Here is a 24897-nt window from a genome sequence, read left to right as displayed (position 1 = left end):
TGCACAGCCTTTTGTGAAAGCACAAAGCAGAAGTTCTCCCAATGTATGGCTGCATCAGCCACAGCTGTAATTGTCTAACCCACTATGCAGACATAACCATCAGTAAGTTGTATTTTAGCTGCTCAAGAGGCCACACTTTCAGGCTGGGCTTAGAGGCTGCTAGATTTTTTCACACTGAAGCTCAGAAACCAATGCTATGATACCGCAGATTTACAAAAGGCACTGATCAGTGCTTCTAAACACCAAGCTGTGCTTGGACACCACGAGACATGAGCTGTTGGCTCAAGCTGCAGCAAGGAATACTGAGACCCAGAGCCACTCCCTCTGCTTTGAGGACGAGCTGGCATTTCGTCTGAGCTCTGGCCAAACTGACACAGCAGCACTGAGCTGGACAAGGTTTAGTCGTCTCGGATTTGAATCGCCCACGTTATTTTTTGGTCTAAATCCAAGCTAGTTATTTTTAAAGTAGACTGCAATAAAATACAGCTCCTGTGGAATTGGCTTCATCAGAGACGTAGGTTTGCAGGTATTTAGTCCACAATACGTAATTGTATGCGGGCAGTCTGCTGAAGTGCCAAAGTTGAGAAATGCAGCCTTTGCACAAAAGTTCCATCAGGGCTTTTAGCCCAGAGACTTCAGTCTTAATTTAATCCAGCTGCCACACAAGAACCATTATAATCAATGAACAAAAAGAAGATTTGCACAGTCAGCAACAAAACGCCACTTAAAGCACCTACATATTTGAGACTCCAAGTAATGCTCCTTTTCATAAATAAGAGGCTTCCAACTGAGCATATAACAAATAAAATACATTGATGCTGGGACACAACATGTTTAGAAAAGCTGTGGGCCACTGAAAATTAAAGTGCATTTAGTCAGAGCAGGGCTTTGACCACCAACACAGTCACAGAAATAGTGCTGCATTCTGTGGCTGTCTGTGGTCAGACAGCTGGCACCATCATCTTACCCAAGATTACACCTATTTATACAAGTCTGACACCACCTTCACAAGAAGCAATTTTTACTCTCCTTTGCACATTTCTGTCTCAAAACATCATCTCAAAACTGCTGTCCACTTTGACAGGTACTGTAGGACATGGTCATACTCATTTTTCAAGTTTGAGCTTTTTCTTTCTGGTACCTGATAAATCAGAGCAACACAAATGTAAATTCTGCAGTTCACACAGAGGGAAGTGCCCCCTGCTAATCTGTGGCGTTTTACCTTTGGTTTGCTCATTAATGTAACCAGCCCCAGTGCCATGTATCCTCCATTTCTGCTGATAATGCTCAAAAGAGTGCAAGGAGGAACATACTCTAATTATCTAAATCGGATCTGGACACAGCAGTATCGTTACTGTACAGTGCCAGAGCTGAGTTAAAAGAAAAGAAAGAGGAAAATCCCTGTATTCTACTCATAAACACAGATGCAATTTAAATGTTACAAACGTAATGGAAGCTGTCATAAGAACTGCAGGCATGACATAGCAATTTCAGTAAATACGGCAGAGTAAATTGCTTATTAAATCAAGCCATCCTCAAACAGTAGCTGTGGCTACAAATTCAAATGATACAATGACATAATTTAACTGCAACAAATAACACTGCTCCCATCCTTTTCTTTCCAACCCAGAGATTTTAGAGCATCTTAGGGGAGCTAAAAAACCTTCCTGAAGCACAAAACCTTCTGAGAGGCTTAAGCAGAGTGCACAAAAGGGTAGTGAGTGTGTACACGCTGTGCTGGATGGTGAACTTCTCTTGGTAAATAGAACTTAACCTCTTGAACTTAAACCCTTGGACTCTGCAGGATGCTGCAAGTTTGTTTGCAAATGTTTTTCTCTGAAGGACTGAACAGACCACTTGGGCTTTATGCACGGGCCAATGAGCGGTGTTGGTGGCAGGAATGCTGCTCAGGCTTCCTGTCTATCCAGTCCTGCTGCCATTCCAAATCATGGCCCCCTACTGATGTCCAAGGTCCACTCAATCATACTTTGTTTTCTCCCATCCTAGGAAATTTACCAATCTTACTAAAAATACCAAATCACACCTGAAAGTGCTCTGTACCGCAGCATGACATCACTGAATTCAGACTTTTTGCGAACTGACAAAGCCCAAAGAAAGAGGAAACAAGTAATTTATGAACTGGATGCTTGGAAGCATGTACCTGGGCCTGCTGGTGGGAGGGACAGTCCATGTCTGATACTGGAATTTTCTCATCTCCACAGAATACATCTGAAAACAGAAATTCTCATTTCTGTTCTTCCAAACCAAGGTCAGAAGTTACCAGGACAAAAAAAGACGATGCATTTTTCACATCCAGAACTGCAACGCTAACAACTTGATCTCATTCAAAATACCATAATATTCTTTAGGGCACACATGGAAAAGATCAAATTTAAGAAAAATGCCTAGAATACAATAATTAAAGTAGTAAGCACAGCCAGCAACACAAGGGACTGCACCTGACTACACATGTCCAAAGATCCAGTGTGTTGGTGCACAAGCATCAATGAAACTGCTGAGTGCTTCAGTCCAATTAACACAAACCATGTGTATGTTTACTGAGACTAACCCAGAAAGCATCCAAAAATGGCCAAAGGTAAAAGAGAATGACTACAAATCTTTTAAGACAAAGTGCTCACTTTATAGGTATGTTGCAAAAACAAAATAAACAAAAACCAAACCAAACACACGCACACACACAAAAAACCCCAAGTTTAAAATGTTGGAAAGATTCCTTGCTATAGCAGAACAGCTTATAAACACACTCCAAGGCTACATAATTGGAAATGTGGCATTCACAGTTTGAAACATCTAGTAGGAGGCTGGAAATTCACTTTGGTATCACTGAGCCACCACCTGCAGTCTTTGGAAGAGATCTGCCAAGGCACTTCATCTGGGACTGATGCTGAGCCAATGTACCAATGAAGGACTGCTCCAGTCACACACCCACCCGAGTGTGGGGAAAACCAGATCATAAAGCACTTCCTTGTTCTTGGTAAGAGCAGCATAATGCGGTTATCCTCCAGGGACCTATAGGCAGGACCACAGCTTGGACCACAGGCACAGGGTTTTTTGGGAAAGGATGTGTCATTGGTGAGAGACAGGATAACACATTATCTAACTAGAGGGAAGAAGCTTATTAGAGAAGCATTTGGCTGAAGAGCTTATGCACACAGATGTGATTCATCTGAAAAGATCAACATTTTCAAGCTAAATCACAGGTTCTGCATTTTGAAGGCAGGAAGAGGCAATTCCCATCAATAGTTTTTTGTGCTGGCTGCCAGACATTATACTGCTATTACAGCTGAGACACAGCTGCAAATCTGATCCCACTCAGAAACCAAGCAGTGTAAAGGTACATGTATGATCTGCATTTTTACATTCTAAGCCAGGGTCACTGCATTCATCCACCTCTTCCTTTTGGGGAGCTGACAGACATTTACTGTTTGTGAGGGGACACTGAGCACAAACACAGCTCTGACCTTTCAGCAAGAAGCCTTCCGCACAACTCCAGATTTCAAAGGCTGACTTTATCCTACTGGATGTAGACCATAAGCTGTACCAAAACTTATGAGGAAAATCCTCTCCTTCCTCAAATTTACAGATGATTTTATGAGCAGTCCACATTTTGAAATCCTCATGTAGCTTAACAGACCTGCCAAAATGAAACTGCAGTGATTTTGTACGTTTTTTTGAAAACACCAGTTAACAATCTCAAAAGGAATCCTTTCTACCCAGCAAATAAGGATTCTTAGTTTAGAATACAAAGAAAAGAAAGGAGTGTTCAGGTAGTAATTTTCTGCCTTGAGCACTGGTCTGCAGAGTTCTTTATTTTTAAAAAAGTGAAATAATATAATTCCTTTCTAAACATTCCTCAAAAAAGAAAAAAAAAAGGATTAGATTGGTTCTGCATTTTAGCACTAGTTTCTGAACCACTAAAAGTCAGCTGATCAAACTTTCCTTTTGCTCACATGCAGTTCTTGCAGAAGAGGTGAGAAGCAGAGCAAGCACTGACCCTACAACCATAATGCTAAAACCTTTATAACGCACACACACTGAATCCCCTCAGGCCAGGCCTATGAGCACAGCATGGAAGGCAGCAGAAATGGGAGAGGTGGGAATGACCCAGGGTGCTGTAGGACAAGTTTAAAAAAGAAAATTTTTTAAAAAATAAATCACTCCATCTCATTACCCATTTACAACAACAATGCAGGGGTGGGTGAAACTGAAGAAAGAAAGAGCTCTCTTCAACCTGGACAACTAATACTTAAGGAAAAACCCCACGACTTTGGCTTCAGCTTCCAAGAAAACTGGTGAGGTGAGATAGGGCCATGTGGAGGTCAGTAGGTGATTTACACAATGTGTCAATGATTTACACAGTGATGCAGTGGCACCTGACAAACTAAACAGGTCACAAATGTAAGCAAGCCAGAGAGTCAGCTAGAAAGCAACAGGGTGCCCAGCCATCATGGAAGTGAAGACTGTGCAGTAAACAAATAAAGATGGACCCAGAGAAGTTCTGGAGGTGATTTTGTTGAAGGTAGACTTGGGGATTTTTATTTTTTTTTCTTGGAACAGCCTACAGCAAGCTGACACAATGAATGCAGACACTCCGATCTATACCTTGTAGATTAAACGCAGAACTTTTCAGAACTATCTAAAGGATTTAGGAGCTTAAACTGCACTGCACATTCCAGAAGAATTTGACGTGCAATTAATTAGACTGTTCTGGAGTGTCTTTGGTTTTTATTTTTAAACTGTTTTTTTCCTTGAAATCTCTGAGAAAGTGTGTTTCAAATTCAGGATGTAACAAACCAGATTTCTACATTATGGAATTACAATGAGCAGGAGAACTAATGTATGCAAGTGTTATTTCTGATTTCTGTTTCTTCACATACTTTGGAGTCACTGTTATTTTGTATCCTGGACAAAAGGGTTTATGGCTTTCTTGAACTAAGCACCTCTTTATGTAGCCAACTACAACACACTGGAATCACAATTATGCAGCTAAGATAAGACAAAATGCAGTGGTGATGCACCAATTCATCATGTTTGGGTTCTTCTAATGAAGCCCATTACTCACAGAAGAGAATTTTCTCAAGCAGTTAGTCACCAGCAGACAGATTTCCCCATTACTCCTTCCTTTTCTGCAGATGGTGAATAGCCTGGTCCTCCCCTCACCATCCCAGAAGTGCAATATTAGGAAAAGTCAACACCTAAACTAAAAGTAAACAAAGAGTAACTTAACTTTCCCTTAACCAAAAGAAATTAACAACAAAACAGTACACCTTTCTTAAGCAAGCAAACATTTTTCATTTAATTAAAAAAACAGACAAAAAGACAAAAACAGCCTGCTGTCCATTTAACACTACAGAAAGATACTGAGTATCTTTCTTTAGCTTATTAAAACAAGCATACAAATAAACTAGACTCTAATAACAGCTTGCATAGAAACATTTTGTTTTGTACTTTGTGCAAATCTTACTAAATAAGGCATGCTTGCAGGCTTAGGTAGCAATGCAAGAGTTATCAAGGAATGCTGAGGAACCGCAAGGAAAATTCCAGGCAGTCTGCAATCCACATCCACTTACACACTTCATTGGACTTCAAAGCCCAACAGCTGATAGCTGCAGATCTGTCTTCGACATAAGGCAATATGGTATGTGTAGGGCCCAGCACCTGCTTTCAGCTACTCATGGGTTTACTACACATAAGATCACTTGAATTCAGAAAACCTGAGCCAATATTTAAAAAAGGGGTTTTGGATGTGGATTGGTAAGAATTCCGCTTCAGGGTGAAGCAAGGGAAGAGTCAAAGAGGACAATGACATCGAGAATGACAGTCCTTCACATAAAAGGGTATTCTGCAGATTCTGCATATCTTTTTATACTGTGAACTTTTCCCATGGGGCAATGTTTCTTCAAGCAAACTTGTCTCCTAACAAGTTACCCAGAAGAGTATTTCTGGAACAGATAAAGCCAACATGTTTGTGTCTCTCAGCCAGCCAACAAGCGTCTATTGCAGAAATTCAAGAGGAATTAGTGACACTGAAGAAGGATGGCTGTGTAAAGAGGAAGGAATGAAGAAGGAAGCTGCAGTATGAGCAGTATCAGAAATCTCAAATAAGTTATGTAGCACTGAGGGAAATTATAAGGCCTAACTGGAATAATATTTTGCCTCCTTTTTCCCCCTCCAAATCAAGTATTTTCAGGAAATATTGAAGTACAACCTTCTTTTGAAAGCAGCTTTGCAGTAAAAATCTGTTTAAACTCCAAAAGCTTTTTCAAAACACATTTAAAAAACCCATTAATAATAATCTTCAAAATCCCCCAGTATTTTGTAACATAAAATGGAATGCTCCTGGGCTAGAGCTGCCAGCTCCTTCAGGAACTCTGGGAAAAGGGCAGCTGCAAGTACGGCGTTCCTCACGTGCGCAGGAAGGCTGGGATGAGCCAGGCCTTTCTTTCCTTTCTGTGCCAGGAAGGGCTGCAGTACAGCCGGGTAAGCTTCCGGGAGATTCCTTCCTTTCCCTGTGTTGCTGCTGTGCTGGCCATTACCTAAAAACAATAAGAGAGGGAGAGGAAAGAGAAAAGACTCTCTATATTAAGCTCACAGAGTATTTGTACAGTATCCAAACCCAGTTTATAAGGATTGAGTTCAGAGCTGTAATTTGCAGTACCCAGATTGTGCAGGCAGATACTCCACTAATCCAGCATTTTAAAGTTCTACATGACCTGGTTCTATTGCATTTTTTATTACCTGTCTTTCCCCAGGTTATATATCATTCAGTTCCAGCTCTGATGAGAGAAATATGTGGGCAGAAGAGGACTCAAGGGAAAGAGTCATATGGATTTACCTTCCGAAACAGCAGATAATATCTACCCATCTAGAGCCAGCATGGTTGTCTCCATTTCAACAATATTATGCTCTATCCCTCCTCCAGATCACACTGCTGTTTTCATTTTACTTCTCTTTCTCTATCCTCACCCTGTGAATCACCATGTCAATGGGTTCAAGGCCGAACTATCACCTCACCGCATGAGTGTGAAGCAAGTTAAAAACTAAGGGAAAAAAAATTTAAAAATCAGATTTTTCTGCAGCTATAGGCCCCACTAACTACACTTACTTCCCTGTAAAGAAACTAACCATTAAAAGAGAGCAAGTGAAAGCCCCTGTGTGCTCTGCTATATGATCTCTCCTGCCAGAGTTCAGAGGATCAGAGCTCAAGTATCAGAATGCATGGAATTACAGTGACAGAGCACTTAAATTTCAATCAATTGCTCCTTGTTTCAACCTGAAGCAGAACTGCCCTTTAATTAGATGATAATTAATTTAGTGAAACTAAAAAGGTGACAAAATTTAATGCTGATGGAACTAAATACTCTACAAAGAAAAATTAACCTGTAGAACTCTCTGCTACAAGGTATCATTGAGGCCAACAGCAGAGACAGATAAAATCCTGTCTAACTTAGAAGTAGGATGTTCTCCTGAGATGTTTAAGTAAATCATTAAAAAGAAATAAAAGGGCTGTTATGTTAACTCAGATACTGCAGACAAGCCCAACACTGCATCACTGCCTTCAGAAGGGGTTTCCCCTACAGCACACACAGTTTATGTTCAAGTAAGTCTCAAATGATGCCAGACTTGCTCTGAAACCTCTCCAAGTAGCAAACAGGGGGAGCTGTAGATGAAGGCCTCACTCGATGCTGCACAGCAATCCCTCTGTTCAGCAGCTCTGCACTTTCATTCCTTGCCTGTACTTCACCCAAGGCACTGTGGAACTACTCTACTCTTCCAAACACTTGAAAAAAGAAAATTTCATCTCAATCATTTAACAGACTCGTACTTTTCTTGAGTTTAAAACTCCTTTCCAACTCCAGACTTATCAATCATTCATGTTGTTATTCTACAAATTTCTACCTACTAGAGACAGAGTACAGGAATTTCTGTTCTGTGGGAAAATCTGACTGTGGGAGGAAAAACAACTTAAATTATAGATTACAATGAAAAGATAAAGTTTTAAGCTTCCCCTGAAGATTTTTTCCAGATTTTCTAATGTCAATACGTTTCATAATTAATATTTTAAGTTTTTTAAATAGTTTAGGCAATATAACCAGAATGCTAGGATACTGTTAAAGCTTTGCTTTTGTTTATACTCTTACTCTTAAAAAGAATCAAAACTGATACATTTCTAAAAATAACTTTGGTTTTGATTCAACTAGTTGTTTGGGAGAAAAAAAAACCCAAAATATGAGAAAAGCATAGAAAGTTGATCTAGGAACCAGAGATTTGATTTTATTTTCTTTGATCAGGATTGTTCACTTCTCTCTAGGGTCAGGATGCAATCTGAGTCATACAATTGAAAACTGAGCAAATGAGTACTCTGAAGATTGTTACCAACACACTGAAAGAGGGGCAGCTTGCACATGGAACTACATCGTGACAGCTCAAGATGTGTAACCAGAGCCCAAGCTGCTGTGGAAGAAACCACACACTACTGCAAGCAAAAAAGAACAAATTGTATAATTTCTGTTCAAAAACCTTCAGAGACCTACCCTGTAAAGAGAGAGAAAACACTCTATAATGTTTTGGTTTTACATTTGTCTTCCTCACTAACTCTGGCTTCAGGTTCTCATATGTGAAATCTGTAGGAGGCTGGCTATGCTCAGATCTGCAGAGAACTCTGGGGTTTATTCACCACTTCTGTTCAGGGGAAAAATCTCTCAGAGAGCAACCAATATATCTGACAGTCAGAGGTGGTGGTCAAGCTAATGCAAAATAGTCCATGGGGAGTTCCTAATTTGTTGTTTGGTTTTGTATTTTTGTTGGTTTTTTTTTTCATTTACCATTACTGCAGCAGTTCCTACCTTGCAACTTCTTAATCAATATAATGAATGGTTGATGGGCTACTGAGCCAACACTCCCCCAGGATTACAGCTTGATGACTTGCATCACTAGTCCTGTAGGGAATCAAGTCTGCATTTTATCCTGACATTTACTTACTCCCCACTTACTTGTCAAGAGAAGCTTTCTTTGCAGGAGTTGCCACTATGCGGAAGAAAGTGTACTAACAGGGTGACTAAGCAGCCTTGTTTCAAATTCCTAAATAATGACCAGCATGAGTCAACCTGGCAAATTCTGAAGCCCACAGAAGAAAACTGACGTAAAACAGGAAGTATAAATAAATGTCATTGGGAATGCATTATGTAAAAGTTCTTATTGCCAGCACCTGAGAAAAAAAAGGACTCTGAATGTTGCCTCCTAATCTCATCTCCCACATGCTAGCTACAATGCCATTTAATTGCAAGGCTTTCTATGGCACCAAAATGCAGAGCCTAAAACACTACTGACATGTGCAATACACAGCTTTTTTACAGCAGGCACCTTCCACAGACCAATTCTTTGGGAAGCAGCCTTAGCAAGATTATAATTTTACAGACTAGATGTACTGCAAGCCTTAGAAACACATACTATGCTGACTAGAAACTAAGTAGATTATTCTTCAGAGCCTTGAAAAATGAAAACACAATTAAAATAGCACATAAAGAGTCCCGATTTCCACACCTCTGGAAATTGAAGAAAAGCATCAGCATCTTCACAGAAGTGTGGGCAGAGTGGGTGATTATTAATGACTCTCAAAGAGTAAGCATACACCTGTAAATGCAGCCTCTCTTGAACCCTCTTGCAGAGTCAGCTCTTCATTACTCACCAAATTTGACACATTCCCATCAAGTGGCAAGCTGGCTTTTAAGAGAAGTCTGCATCCAACATTGCCCACTTAGCAGCAAGCTGAGAACAAGCACGTCCTCAGGACAGGGCTTCAGTTCTACCCATTGCCTGCCTGTGTCTGGAAGGTTCTTAATTGGCAGCTAAGATTTCATTTTGTTTATTTTTACTAGCTTGACCCACAGTGGTACAAACAAGTACAGGTAACTGTAAAGACAGCTGCAGTGTGCACTGTGCTTGAGAGGCAGCAGATGTTACAGAGTCCCCTGCAAAGCTGGCTTGGTGGGATGATACCTGTCTAACTCCCCACTGCTCTTAGACACACACCTTTTGGTTTTTTCTGTTTCTTTTGCTTTATTTGTCATACAAGAAAGGCACTAGCCAGAAAACTTTCAGTGTCTTATCTCCCTCAGTGGTAGCCCAAACCATGATACCAAGCCTTATTCAACTGTTGCAGAAACCAATTCATCCTGGACTTCTGTCCTCTCTAACATTTATCAAAAAAGAACCAATGACTAGCTGAAGGTCAGGCTAAAAATAAAATGAAAATCATGCACATATGCCACCTCACCTCATGCTTTGAAAGCGAGTTTGTTTACTGATAGCAAGCCAAGAACTGATTTTGTTACTTCTTTAAACAGATGTTTTATATACCAAATAAAAATTTCTAAACAGCAAAGAATATCCATATAGACACATATACTGTGGTCTACACAGTGAACATCATCACTTTAAAGTCAGAAGGATACAGCTGGCTAATGACATTCACAACATACCACACCTTTTAATAACCTGGAGAAAAGGACAGGGGTAACTGGTTCTCCTCTGAGCATGGTTATCATTTACCTTTGGTGAGCAATTCTTCCGCAGCATCAGACATGTCCACACGAAAAAGCAGGTACTGTTGGGCCTCCAGGAGAAGACCTGGGAAGTCTTTTTCAATGGAAGCAAAATGTTCAATCTTATTTTTCACAGATGCCAGCACCTGCCAAAACAACAGTAACAATTACTTCTTTCTCCTTTGTTCCCAGTGTAGCCACAGACTGAATATTCAAGCTTTCTCTACCTGCATTAGAGTTCTGACAAAAGCTATGGTCACACAGTTTCCAGTTCTTAGCACAAATGTAATTAAAACGTGGAAATTAAATAAGAAGATCTCAGACAGGTAAGAAAGCTTCATGTGAAACTGAAAGGATCTAATGTAAGGCTTATGGGGACACTAAAGACACTGCTCCAGTAGGCATGGCTAACTCCTGTGATAAATACCTGATAGAGTGAGCGCACACTAGGCTGAAACACCATGTTGGTGTTGAGCAGAAAGGAGCAAAGAAGCGGCTGTGGATAACTTGCCAGCTGAGTAATAATCCCAATAAGCAGCAAATTTACATGCAAGGAATTCTCCAGCATGTTCTCCAACTTTGACAACACTACGCTGATGAATGGTCCTGCAGGAAAATAAGAAGGAATCAATGCTTTTGTTTTCACAGAAGAAAAATGCTAAGATCCAGGAAAAAAGCATTTAAAGGGAGTTTTGACCATCATAACCAAGCAAATTAGCCCTCCCACACACTAATTAAAGACAGCAGGGAGAAAACCCAAACTGTAGATGAACAGAGAAAGCAGACTTAACAGAGGTGTTGAAAGCTTTTGTGGTTAGCAGCACATTTGCTACCTAGCCAATCAGTTTACATTAAGAGCATATTTAACATGCGTGACTATTCCACTTGCATGTGCCAATAAGGATTTAGCATAGGACATTACAGTCTACTACTCTATTCCCCTTGAATAAATTGGAAGGATACTACTAGTTTTAAGGCAAATAGAATATGTTCTTTTTACTCTTCCTGTGCCTTATTTCTATGTAAGGACTGGACAAAGTGAATTACTGCTAGCTTTCTTGTTCTATCAAAAAAATGGTGTTCTAAAGAAAATATGAAAATGCTATTCTAAACATAAAAATCAAGCTGTGATAGTCCCCATCAGAAGAAAAGGCATCTTCAGTACACCAAACAGTCACACAAAGCAGGGAAGACATTAAAATAGATGTATAAGCGTAATTGTGGGTAGACATAGGCGTTATCATACAAATGTCACCAATAAATAATAGCTTTAGTTTGTGTATTCATGCTGAAGGACAGCCACTGAAATACAGAAGCATTTACCATGAAGTACACAAACCCTTAGTGCTTAAGCTTAAGAAACCTTTGCAAGGCTGAGAATGACCTCACCCAAATACTACACTGTTAGACTACACAGCTGGGGAGGCACTCGAGGCAGCCACTACAAGGGACCTACTCACAAGTAAAGTCTTAGAAATGTCCCTTGTCCCACCCACTGTCCTACCACACTATTCCGGTTGCATAAGAGCTAGGAAAACCATGCAGAAGAATCCCTGGATGATTAGCACTGCTATCTTTGACTATCCCACCCTCAAATCTGGCAAAAGACGAATGCCATGGGCATTTCTAGGGTCAAGCAGGTGGCCATAATCCCACACCATTCCAGCTCCCCTCAGCTTGCACATGGCTGCCATCCAAGCTGGCTGCGTACAGTGCAGCCCAGTTCAATGTGCCTACTGGAAACTGTGGCAGAGGCTAAGGCACCTCTGGAACAGAGCAACAGGAAGGATCAAATGAGGAGTGCCCCTGTTGCCATTCCACTTAACAGAGCTCCTCTGAAGGCTGGAATCTATCATGCTTTACAGCAACTGTGAGCACAAAGCAAGCACTCCTTCCAGACTCATCTCTCAGGGCTAATGCTGGCACAGCTCTGCTCACAAGAGGAAAGGTGGGAGGGCCACTGTTTACAAGGCTTTATGTGGTTGCTGCCTTTCAACCACCTCAACAGCCATCAGAACCCCCGTCCCCAGTGGAGCAGCCCCAAACACTTTGGCTGAGATACAGTTTCTTCTGTCCCAACACAACCTATCCTGTTCAAGGTGACATTTTCACATAGCTCCCGATGGGAGCCTTATTGTATCAAAGCGGATGGCAGAAGGAGCTCAGATGTGTCACTGTTTCTCTTCTCTAGGTAACACTTCAAAGCTCAGTAGGTAAAGCTGCAGCTAGGTATGTGTAACAACTGCTGCTTGCCACTGCAAGAAAGGTTACCAAATACATAATTATTTTTTTTTAAGTGAAAGCATGACTTTTACCCCCAAGAATTTATTGAAATGGGAATCAGATGATGTAAGCAGAACTTAGGAGCCTTGTAAGAAACAGGGTAACTAGATGAGAAGTCAAAAAATTACTCTTTTCATGGCCATGAAGTCAAGTACTGATAAATGGAGAGAGAGGAAGCAAAATATAAACTCCTGTTCCTGAACACCACAAGTGAAAATAGAGATGAGAGCATTTAATGCTGTTATAGTAGATATAAGACACTGAGAGTGCATTTTTCTTAACAGATCCATAGACCTGAAGGGAGCATCTTCGCATTGCTGACACTTACTGGCTGTGGGAAACTTCTGTCAGAGAGAGGCCCCATCCCTTAATGCCCTCCCAAAACAGTAAAAGCAACCTAAAAACTTTTAAAAACACATCTACAAGCATAATACAGCACCTCAAATTAGATACAGAATCACAGAGTCGTTTGGGTTGGAAGGGACCTCAAAGACCATCTAGTTCCAAGCTCCTTGTCCTGGGCAGGAACATCTTTCATTAGACAAGGTTGCTATCTTTGAAAGGCCCTGCAATTTGAACATTTTCAAGGTGTTGTTGCAAGTACCTCTTTACATGCAATCACTAAGATCTCCATTAAAGCAAGGTAAGGAGTCCAAGAATAAAACACACTGTAGACAGGTAGCAAACATCTAGGCTTACTGTGTTTAGCTTTTTATCTTCCTTTTCCTCAGTTTTGAGGTTTTCATGGGTTTGGGTGAGGGGTGAGTTTTTGAAAATGAGCAAATGGAGAGAGAGTGACTACATAAAGAATGAGAGACAAAGAGAACATTTTTGAGCTACATCTGACAGCAGATAATGGGAAACAGAGATTTGGATACAATTAGATTCCGGTACAAGGAAATTGCCACCACAGCAAAAATAGCAAATTAGTTGAAAAACAGACTGGATTTTTCAATTAAGAAACAGTGCCAAGCATTCTGGCCACAACTGACCTAAAAGGGCTGCTTTTCAATAAACACATTTTCCTCCTCCAAATGAATATGGAGCCATCTTACAGAGGTTTTCCATTGGGTGAGGAAACCTAGTACATGATTATTTTTTATTATTTGCATTACTCCTGTATCTAGGAGACCTAATTAAAGACCAGAAGCCTGCAGTGCAAGGAGCTGCACAAATACAGATCAAAAGCCCACTATGACCTCCAGTAGTAATGCCATTCCTGAATAGCTTGGACAGTCAGCAGAGATCAATCTTAAATTGCTGCCTGGCACCAGACAGAAAAGCATGCCAACAGCGAGGGCAGACCTGACACTGGAGAACAAGATGCCAGGGCAGAGCAGGGAGACAGGCACGTACAGACAGGGCGCCAGTGCTGACACCTTCTGCTACAATGTGGAATAGCAGAGAGAGGAAAAATGGCACCTTGGTGCTGCATCCATCCCATCAAAGTTACCAGAAAAACAAATTATTTACCCGGGCTCTGTATATTAAAACAGCTACTCTCAACACGTTTCAACTGAAAAAGCTTCCTCTGGAGTTACAGAGCTCTCACATACAAACAACATAAACCCTGCTCAATGCTTTAAACAATTACCAAGAAAAAAAACCTGAAACACTACCATTTGCTTTCACCACAGTGATGACTTTGCTGTATTTTCACACTGTACTTCACTCTCCTTGCAGTGGTTTCAGCTATATTTAGGCTACACTCTGCTTAGTGCCAGGACTGTTCCTTGCTCTGTGCTTGTGTGCCACACAGTGTGATCTCATTTGACCACCTTTAATCACCATGCCTTCCTATATTTGTTATGTATGTAATTAACAGGACATTCCACCTGTAAATGGAGCACTCTGGCTCCTTGGAGAGTGCTTGGGAGAGACATCCTCTTTTGGTCCAAAGGGAGACGATATGTTCTCTGCAGAAGGGGTATCGGCTGAGAAATTCTCAAAGTCCTCCTCTTCTTCTGCTGGAGAGACAGGATCAGGAGCATCCAACTTCTGCTCCTCAAAGCTTGCACTGTTTGGATCCAGTTCCTTAATAATTCTGTCATACTGTGCAATGAAATCCTCACCATCTGTGCTCAGCAGTTTTACACTTAAGTTACAATCTGCCTCCTGAGAAGAAATCTTTAACTCTAAGTCTGGCTGTGGATCAATCTCAGTCATTTTCTGGTTTATTTGTTCTCTCATTACACCTTTAGCTGAGCTTGAATTTCTCTTACTGTGCTCATCCAAGTCCATTTCCAGCTGAGTCTTTGCAAGAGACCCATTGACTATGGTCTGGCTCTGCACCTTGTGTTCTCTGGCTACATTTAAAGCTTTCTCCTTAGAGCTGTCATCATCTTGAGTATCCTTCTGGGCACATAACCTGTAAACCATAACATCATCCTGAAAGTCTGACTCCTCTATGTAAGAGCCTTTGATGAGCATAATGGCATTTTTTTTCATTTCTTGAATGTGTTTCGGTGGCTCTGCAGGTGGCTGCATTTCTGTGCTTCCCAGATCATCATACAGTTGTGGTGAGCTCACATTAGAACCAGGAGAAATCCCTGTGTCATAGCTATCATCCCATTCTAGCTCTAGCTGCATCTTCTCACTGAAAGGAGTTGCTTGAGCAGAACTACATGAGCTAGGTGTCCTTTGCTGGAGCTGAAACATGGGGTGTTCCACATCTGTACTGTTCTCCTCTGCAAGCGTCTGGATAAAAGTGTCTGGATCAGGATTTACTCCATCATACAAGGCAGACCAAACCTTACAATCTTTCATGCATTGGATGATGGCTTCTTGAGCTTCTGCAAGGTACTGCAAGTAGCTGATGTCCACAGCCCTTCCATATTCCACAATGCAAGCAGATTCAGAAGAGCGTCTGCCAGGATCTGGAAGTAAAGAAGATGACTCCTATCAAGAGTAGTATATCAAATTTTCTCCAGCAAAGCATCCACAACAACATTACAGGGAGAGTCTTTAATCCTAACCAGCCAAAAATGCAGACCAAAGCACAACAACTGAGATTTGCTCATAAACACAGTTTCCACTATCGCAAAGACAGAGCTGTAACTCAGGATTCCTGACAGCAGCCTGCATTCAAAACTTAATGCAGCAACCACTCTGAAGTAGCCAGAGTTGCTGCCATGTATCAGTACATATTGTCATGAATGCATATTCAGGCTGGATAGCTGTTAAAGTAAGGTTTTGATAGACCTGAACATACAGAAGGAATTAAACAAACTTTCTAGTCCAGGCTTGCCTGGTTTATTGCTGCCCACCACATTTCCTTCCCCTTCTATTTTTATCCAATTCCTCCCATAAGGTGCTACCAGGTCAAACTCAATTAATGATTTGGTCTTCCCCTGAGCACCAATTACCTTTAGATTGTGCTGTTTTTGTCCAGAGAATATAGTCTTTCCCTTGGCTTTCAAGTGTCAAAGTGATTCCAGTGGAGCAGCAGAGAGGTGTCAGGGCCAGCAGTTTTGCAGCAGATACAGAGTAACAGTCTCTCTCTTTCACAGCACGCCGCTGGCTCAGCATCATGTGGTTGCAGGGGATCAGATACCTGAAACAGCAGTGCCCAGCATCACTTACCATTCTTTCATGTTAGAGAAAGCAACAACACACAGAATTCCCTTCCCACCTTCTTGCCTTCTCAAATGAAAAGAAACAGCAATAATAATATTCCCCCTGATCCATTTTCTAAACCTCTCAAGAGCATGAAACCATGACTCTTTATATTGTGATACTTGTATTGATGAGGACCTGTCCAGATGCATAGAGATAGGAGACAGTTGCATCAGAACAGGGAATCCTTTGCAGGTCAGAGCAAATAGATTGTAAAAAAGCATGGAGGGAGTGTGGGACAGGCAGATGTCAAAGGCCAGCAGAATGGTTTGGTCTGACTATGAATACATTCTGTCTCAGAATCCTCAATTTATTTGTTTTCCTGGGAAATACAGAGAGAGGCAGTTTGTCAGGCAAGCAGCCAGAAAAAAAAAAGGTGGGAAGGGTCATCCAATCATTTTACTGCAGTAGATCAACACTGAGCTCTTAGGCAGAGGAAAGAAGAAGCTAGAGGAAGCTAAGGAACAGAGAAAGCACAGTCTCATGCTGAACTTCTTTAGAGCACTTTTGTTTTACTTTTTAAAAGCACTTTTGTAAGAGCCTCAGTGTTAACTGCACCAATGATCTGCCACTTAAAATGCAAATAAATTCTAAAGGATTCCCTAAATAAACAAAAAAGATCAATCACAGCACTCTAATGCCAAAGTGGTGTTGTACTTGTGTTCACGAGGTCCTAGCAGTATTTCCAGGCACCACTGCCAGATCTATGGGGAATTTCACCTTAATGCCTGTGTGGGGAGGAACAGACAGTATCTGGAATAGTCATGTGATCTGCAATGCTAAAAGCCAAAGTCAGTTACAGCAGTATTTCCAAATAAATGACCAGTTCTCATCTAATAAATGTACCCAAATCATAAGTACTTTGAAGCAATGTATAGAATCACAAATTAAAACCAAAGATTATCACTGCATTTAGTATGTTCCTGCACTATTGTATGTAGATTATCACCTAATCTACATACAACAGTGCAGGAACCTGAAGTGTTCTCACTGAGCGAGGAATCAAAGAGGTGGAAAACAACAAGAAGGGTGGAAGCTGCAAATAGTATATAGGTCTGTATCACAGTGCATAATACACTAGAGAAAACATGCAGGAGGGAAGAATTATGCATTCAGAAGCAGGGAATAAGGACTTTGGAGGTGATAAACATATTCTTAGCTTCTCTCACTTTTATAGAAATAAATCACAAGAAAAATCTCTTGCTCTGGACATCGCAGGATGTAAATCTACTTTGTCAGGTCTGGTAGACTTTTGTCAGGACCATAAATATTCTTATCTCTGTAGTTACTTGGACTTCTGCTCTCTTGAAGAACTCCCACCCAGCTCTGCATCCACAGACAGAGACCATATGTCCCAGAGTTAGGATGAAGAATGGGAAGAGTTTGGGCTTTACCTTAAAACTAGCTGCAACATCACATCTTCACAATGCAAGCCAATGAGTGTTCTGAACAATGCCAAGGAGACCACACAGAGCTGGAAAATGATAAACATTGTCAGCTTTTGATCTGGAAGTTGTATCTTTCCAATCTTCCCTGAATACTACATTACAACAGGGCTCTGCCAGAACATCATGATTTATAAGACACTCTTAGAATATTTCATTTAGTCAGCACCCTATGAGATTTTTTTTCAAGTTGTCTAGAGCTATACGTGTGATATGTTACATTTTAACAAAATGCAATCCTAAACAGAATTTTCCTTCAAATAAGCTATTAAAAAAGGCAGTCTTAAATATTAGTCAAATGTATTCATTTGACTTAGCATGAACTGAACCCTGTAACTTCCAATACAGTGTTTTAGTTTTTACCTCTGACACAGAATTTGAACCAACTAAAGGTCTTTTCTGACAGGAAAATTATAAATCACTTTAGTTTTCTGTTGCTTTAGGTATAAGGAATTATTAGTGTTCTGCACACTAAGAAGCTGAATGGTTGAAGAGCTTCCCAACAAGTCTTTGGAAGAAGTCAGATTCTTGCATGAAAGGTGTGTTTTAAGTAGGGGAGGGACATATGAGAAAACCAGGAAACTTCCTTTCCTCTGTAAAATTTACAGGGAGTCAAGTATAACTTTTCTTCATTATGTGAAACTTCAAAAACACATGCTGCTGCCTCAAATTATCCTGTATTTAAGAAATTTCAGCTACAGGGAATTTTCAATTACAGGGAAACAGTAATCATTAGTCTTTGCAACCATTTTCAAATCTGGAATCTTCTGAATAACTAAATTCAAGTCTATTTTTTGTACTGTGCAAAAACAGAAGATTTAAAATACACTCTAGAAACAAAGAGGATAGTATTTCTACAAGTTCTTTCAAGCACCTGTCTCTAAATAAGTTTAACTCTGTGAATTATTAATCAGTATTTTCATCAATAGTAATGTACACAGCTTTTGTGCTATGTTTGCACTTGGCTGAGCTATACTGCAGAAAACTCCTTCAGCATCAGAGAACCACTCTGGCAGGGATCCTGAGTTGCTCAGGGCTGCAGAATTCTTTACAATTCCCATCTCGTTTGCCTATGGAACAGTAATTAATGATTAGCAGAGACAACAGCATTTGCATTTTTGTTGACAGAACTGTTTCAGTTTTCAGAGGTAATCCATCTTAGAAATGCACTAACAGCAGCATACTTTGGTATTTGCATGCACTTACATTTCAGAACAATTTTCAGATGAAGCTACTGTCCCTAATACACAAATTTAATGCACATGCTGGTGTTCTGGCTTCTCTAAAATATTACTGCACATTCTAAGCATTCCCGTGCACTAAAACAGTATTCTTGACTTCATCCATGAAGCTCTGTATCACCCAAGAGTCAGCCAAGGCTGCTAGTCAAGCAAGGCTCACTCAAGTAGTCCAGTGCAACAAGTAGTCATTTTCTCATCCAGAAGATCCACCTGCTGGCAAAGGTAACTACACTCTCTGGCAGGCAGCTCTCCAGCCATCATGCTGCACTGTGCCTAGACTGAGAAGGGGCTCAGCACAAACCTGAGATAAACCCTACTGTACAAGGGAGTGAAGGCAAAGAGAAGGAGGCAGCACCCTCATCACCTGAGCAATAAAGCATGTTCTTTTAATCAAATAAAGCAGGCAACATCATAGTTAAGTAAACATGCTACAGTAATACAGACTACAGATTCCTGAGAAATACATCAGCAAGATTGCAGTTAACAACTGGGATTCATTTGGAGACATCCTTAGAGGGCTCCCATTGTTTCCCCAGATGGACCATTTGAAAATGCTTGTTGCTTGGCAAAATTCTAAAGATCAAAAATGCTCCTCACCACAAGTATATTTTTAAGTCCCAGGGAGAGTTATCTATGATAGCACTAATCCAGCATTGTTCAGAATAAAAATGCTTCCAAATTCACCTTTTATCTTCCAATAGGATTCAGACTTACAGAAGCTCTCATTACCTCTATCCCATTTCCTACATATGTGAAACTACCTCACAGGTTTATTTGCTTTGTATAGCGGTTGCTAAATGTCAAAACATGCACACAAAAAATTAAGAGGGTGGAGAAATCACACCATTGTGTGTGGAGGGGAGAAAATTCCTAGTTAAACAAGAACCTGACTGTAATATATGAAATCTCCCACTTAAACACTGAACCTACATCCATGCTGAGTACCTGGACTTCCTTTCTGCTCGTCTTACCCGGAATGGTGTGTTGATTCTGCTGGTAAGTGTATCCAGGATATGAACATTCTCATGTCGGTGCAGCAAAATAAAGCGGAGGAAAATCTTGAGGAGGGCTGGCTCTGAAACGCTGCGCAAGAAGAGATCCAGGTATGCAGTTGTAGTCATCACTTCCTCCACAGTCACCTGTAAGCAAAACTAACATAAATACTGCAAACACAAACATACTGCATACACAAAATACCCACTCACTTATCCTCTGCAATGGTATATCCAGCAAAGCTCTCCATCCATAACACTGCCACAAAAACACTGAATATTCACTCTTAAATTTGCCTCACAGGCATTTTGAACATATTTCCTACCTGCCTTGCATCCCCAGAAAAGAACATCCTCCCTCAAACTGACACCCCAGATCTCACACGTAGTGAAAAGCAAAGGACCAAATCAAGCTAGAAGATCCCCTTTCTGCCCATGTCATCTCCTTTGTATCACACTTCTGTTGTCCCTCAGAAGCATTTTCAGATGTTGTGAATGCCTGCATCTACCACTTAATTAAAAATAAACTTCAGAGCAGAATCAAAGCACAGTACAAAGTCACGGTCATGAAGCTTTAAAGAGAAAATTCCCATAGACGTCCAGAATTTTGTCGTGATTTTCCTACTCTTTATTTTGCCACAGCACAATTTCTCATTTTACTCAGTTTTGAAAAGGGATATATATACAGAAATATTCACACATAAAGCCCAACTGAAGTAGATCAAAATAGAATTCACGATCCATGTGACATTTGCATACCATAACCCACGCTGCTCTGCTTATTGCAATCCCTTGGAGATTATCTATTCACAGAACACACTGGCAAAGCACAGAAAATTCCAAAGCCCACCTCTGCACCACGTACTGCTCTTGCAAAGTCAGCATTTTTTAAATAGTTACCCAGGAATCTAATAAGCTTAAGTGCACAAAGATAAACCCTTAAATACAAGAATCTGTCCATATGAAAGGAAGTATTAAACATCTTTTGTTTACCAAACTTGGCTGGATAAATGAAAAGACTGATTTTATTAAAAATAAAAAAATAAAAAAATCAAAGCTGTCACTTAAGACCTAAGAGGATTTAGAAAATACTCAGAAGGGCAACATTTACGTAACATGCTGTAAATATTAAAATCCCTGTTCCATTATGCTGCATGTTAGACATGTACACATTAATGTCATGATGCAAACGTTCTCTTTAAAGCATTTAAGATCACAAGCTGCTTCTGGGTGGTTACACAGAGCATAGGAATGGGGTACGCAGCCTGCAGACCTTACGGAGAGAGACGCTCTAAAGCTAAGGTCATTGAATCACTCTCAGTTCGAGGCTTTATTCTAATACTCAACTACACCACCATTAATACAGTGGGATACTAACTCATTTTGGCATTAGAAACAAATCACCAGTGAAGTAGCAACAGTCGAATTTTTCATCAGGAAATAGAAACAGCCCAGCTCCAATCAGAAACTTTTTTTTTCTTGGAATAGGTTTTGGAAACTAAGAACTATTTTCTTGTGCTTTTTTTCCCTCCCTTTTTTTATGGCAGTGAGTGGTAAAAAGCAAACCCCAAGAAATCCATCATGTGACATCATTATGACACCATACAGTTCATGAACAAGTTTAAACTCTTTGCCAAGGAAAGGCCAGACAGCAGTAATACATCGTTACGTCTCCAGGTCACTTCTTCATCTTTTATGGAGAAAAGGGAACGTGCTCCTGGCTGCCAGTTTCACCAATGTTTGCTGATAGAATGTACATGTATCAAATACTGCAGCTGGATATGAAAGCAAGAAAAGCCAGCAGATTCACAAGGGCAGTGACCTTTTTCTGAAACCCAACCCACACTCTTTGGACAACTCGCCCTACAATTTCTACCAGTGAGAGAAACCCACATGCTTTTCAAAGTGTGTATCATGAATGAAACAAAGAACAGCAGCAGCAGAAAGCCAGCCAGAGAGCTGTTTAGAAAAGAAATGATAAATTCTGAGAGTGCTCCTAACAGTTTGGGCACTAGACAAAAAATGAAATCATATTTAATAGACAACACTTCACTGGTACCACTAGGCAGAGCTAGGAGAACCAACTGATGATTAATGAAGTCCTAATAGTTCACAAGGAGGTTACTTTAAATCTTGTTAAAACCTGATTTTTTGAAATGAGGCAGTTTTGTGAAGGGTACCATGTTATACTTAATTTTTATTTTTTCTTGGGAAAAAAGTTGGTGAATTGGATTAACCATTTTCCAAGAAAGAGACAAGATGACTAACTTTTGTCTAGATTTAAATGGATTTGTCAGAATCTTTTTCAATTTTCAGTGAAAACTTATCCACAACACACATAACACTCCTTCAAATTTCCTCAATAAATGAACTTAGGGTCTATTTTGCAGAGTCACTGTGCAACACTCAAAGCAGGCATGTTAAAGTTGCACAAGAAATTTTTATGCTATCATATTCTAGAAGTTCTAGTGTTCTCTCAGCGTGCCTTTGTGTGTAACTTGTCCCTACAGACCAGCAAGGAGACAAAACTGCTTCATTGCCAGGTCAAATCAAACAAAAATACTGCTGTTGGGCACTTAAATGCAAGCCAGGTATGCAGCTTAGAAAGAAGATCGATTAACCTGGCAAGCAGATGTCTGTACTTTTACAATTACTGTATCTTAGTTTGCCATCTTGCATTCTGTGTTTGCTTCTCCCTTTTAATATATCTGATGGAAAGTGTAACTTCTGAAGATTCAAGGCACCTAGAGAAGCATTCAGAAAGCCAATTTTAACTCCACAAGGCTAATTTTCCTTTTACTCTGTGGGATACATTAGTCTGTTCTGATTGAGCCTCTGGAGAACTGACTCTTTTTGCAATTAACTAGAGAAGGACACTGGAGAAATCAGTTAGACGAGGCTAAACCCAGCCCTGGCAAAAATCCTTTTAACTCTGCACACCTTCTCTACAGACTGCATCATACATAAAACATGGAGTGTTGAAAGTAAGACTGATTCAATTTGTGCAGTTATTATTGAAGATCTCTGTTTTCTATGATACCAAAGCCATGCTATTAAGCTTCATTCAGACTACCTGCTGGCTGTCTCTTCTTAAACAAATGTCTCGTGAGACAGATTTGGGGGAAGAGGGAAATAATTTCTAATAAATTCAAATCAGTACTTAGATAAACAACAAAAGAACAAATCTTCCCAGAGAACTAAACAGGTGCTACCCATGTCAAGTATGTCCACTACAGTCAAATCCTGAGGCAGTTCTACAAAAACTGTTCTTGTAAACATTGATTACAGTATCATTTCTCCAAGTAAGCTCTTAGCTACTAGCCCTCAGAATTGAAAATCTTTGAAAAGATGATAAATAGCAAGCCAAAACTTACAAAAATCTGATATTTAATTTGAAAATTCTTCACCTTTGATAATTCAAATGTCAAGAAAAATACTGTAACAAAGGGAGACTAATAAAATCAAGACATGATAGTTTTCTAGAGAAAACCTTTTTTAATTAATTAAATTTCAAGTTTGTTTTTGATAAAACTTTTGATAAAATGTTGATTAAATTTCAAGCTATGTTCTGATAATACCTTTTTGATAAAGGCATTTCAGCAATACTAAATTCCACCACTTCCTCAACAGCAAAAATAGAAACCCACCAGTAGCATCCCCTGCATTAGATCCTTTCTGTTAATGGCAGAGACCAGGGATATCTCTGCTCTTAAAATAAAACTATAGGATTTGCTGAAAAACAGGAAAAAAAAAATTATGTCTAGTGTATTAATCACACCACTACTCCACCATTTTTAGTTTGATTACCCACCAATTTAACAATTAAAAGTCACTGGATTTTTTTTCAATATGTATATAAAGTGTCTATCTAAAAATACCATTAAAAAAGCCTCATCCCATGTTTTTCTGTTCAAAATCAGCTGTTACAGATATTTTTTGAGATGTAAACTGCAATAAAAAGGACTAGCTGATAGTTTTCATGGCCAGACAGATACTTGTCTGGAGACTATTGAAAAAAGAAGGCCACTTTTAGCCACATAATACTCTTCTATAATTATGTAATAATTTTCAGCAAATCTTTTCTTGCCTCCTCTGATGACTGATTGGATGGTGAGGCAGAACACTGTAAAGAGATCCAGCTTTTATAAGTTACTCTGCCAAGTAATAGCAAAGAGCTAGAAATTACTGTCATTGAAAGTTCAGTTTAATGTATTATACTCACTGTGTTAGACCAATCACATGGATTCTTTACTACTGGCCATTTTCCCTTGGGAATCACACAATATATTTTCTAATTTACAGCTTTATACCCACTTATAGGAATATGCCTACATGATTCCTCCTTTCCATCACATATCCCTTCTTACAAGGACTTCATACTGCCCATGAAAAGACCACAAATGTTCTTATTTGAACTTATTCTCTAGATCCATCCACAAGCAGTTTTAACCTGAGTAAGTTCACCTCACTGATAAAAAAAATCCAGCCATTTCCAGCCTCTTCTATTAATTTTCAATTTCTTGCCCCCTGCTTATATAGGCAGAAGGGTTCATGTTGCACAATGAATTGGATCAAGAAATTGATTCAGATTAAAACTACCCACAAGTAAAGGTGAGTTTTAACCTCAATCAGTTTAAAGTATGAACAACTGTCCAGGCAAAAGAGAGGGACAAACAGGATCAGAGACAGAGGATGTTTGCCCACTGGTCAAAAAAAAAAAAAAAAGCCCAAAACCCAAAAAACCCAAACTGTTTCA

The 24897-nt window shown here is 39.9% G+C and overlaps 2 protein-coding genes across 10 annotated transcripts in view; one reads left to right on the top strand and one right to left on the bottom strand.

Moving 5' to 3' along the window:
• GATB (glutamyl-tRNA amidotransferase subunit B) overlaps positions 1-9202 on the top strand; it is a 56918-nt gene extending 47716 nt beyond the window's left edge. The window contains exons 15-16 of one of the 4 annotated variants that reach the window (XR_001521030.3): positions 6774-6900; positions 8333-9202. The gene's annotated coding sequence lies outside the window, so the exon portion shown is untranslated. Of the gene's footprint in view, positions 1-2007; positions 4858-6773 lie in introns of those variants that run through there. The other 3 variants (XR_001521029.3, XR_001521027.3, XR_004496861.1) reach the window with 3 other exon arrangements.
• Positions 5134-24897, bottom strand: part of FAM160A1 (family with sequence similarity 160 member A1) — an 80343-nt gene continuing 60579 nt past the window's right edge. For all 6 annotated transcript variants that reach the window (XM_015624737.3, XM_015624738.3, XM_015624736.3 and 3 more), the window contains 7 exons: positions 20121-20288; positions 17858-17937; positions 16214-16401; positions 14684-15724; positions 10993-11171; positions 10573-10711; positions 5134-6557 (listed from right to left, as the gene is read on the bottom strand). In XM_015624737.3, coding sequence (XP_015480223.1) covers positions 6307-6557; positions 10573-10711; positions 10993-11171; positions 14684-15724; positions 16214-16401; positions 17858-17937; positions 20121-20288 — 2046 coding nt within the window. In that variant the 3' untranslated portion in view covers positions 5134-6306. The remainder of the gene's footprint in view (positions 6558-10572; positions 10712-10992; positions 11172-14683; positions 15725-16213; positions 16402-17857; positions 17938-20120; positions 20289-24897) is intronic.

Source organism: Parus major, chromosome 4 (genome assembly GCF_001522545.3).
Source record: "Parus major isolate Abel chromosome 4, Parus_major1.1, whole genome shotgun sequence".
Taxonomy (NCBI): domain Eukaryota; kingdom Metazoa; phylum Chordata; class Aves; order Passeriformes; family Paridae; genus Parus; species Parus major.
This window is presented reverse-complemented; position numbering and strand designations above follow the sequence as displayed.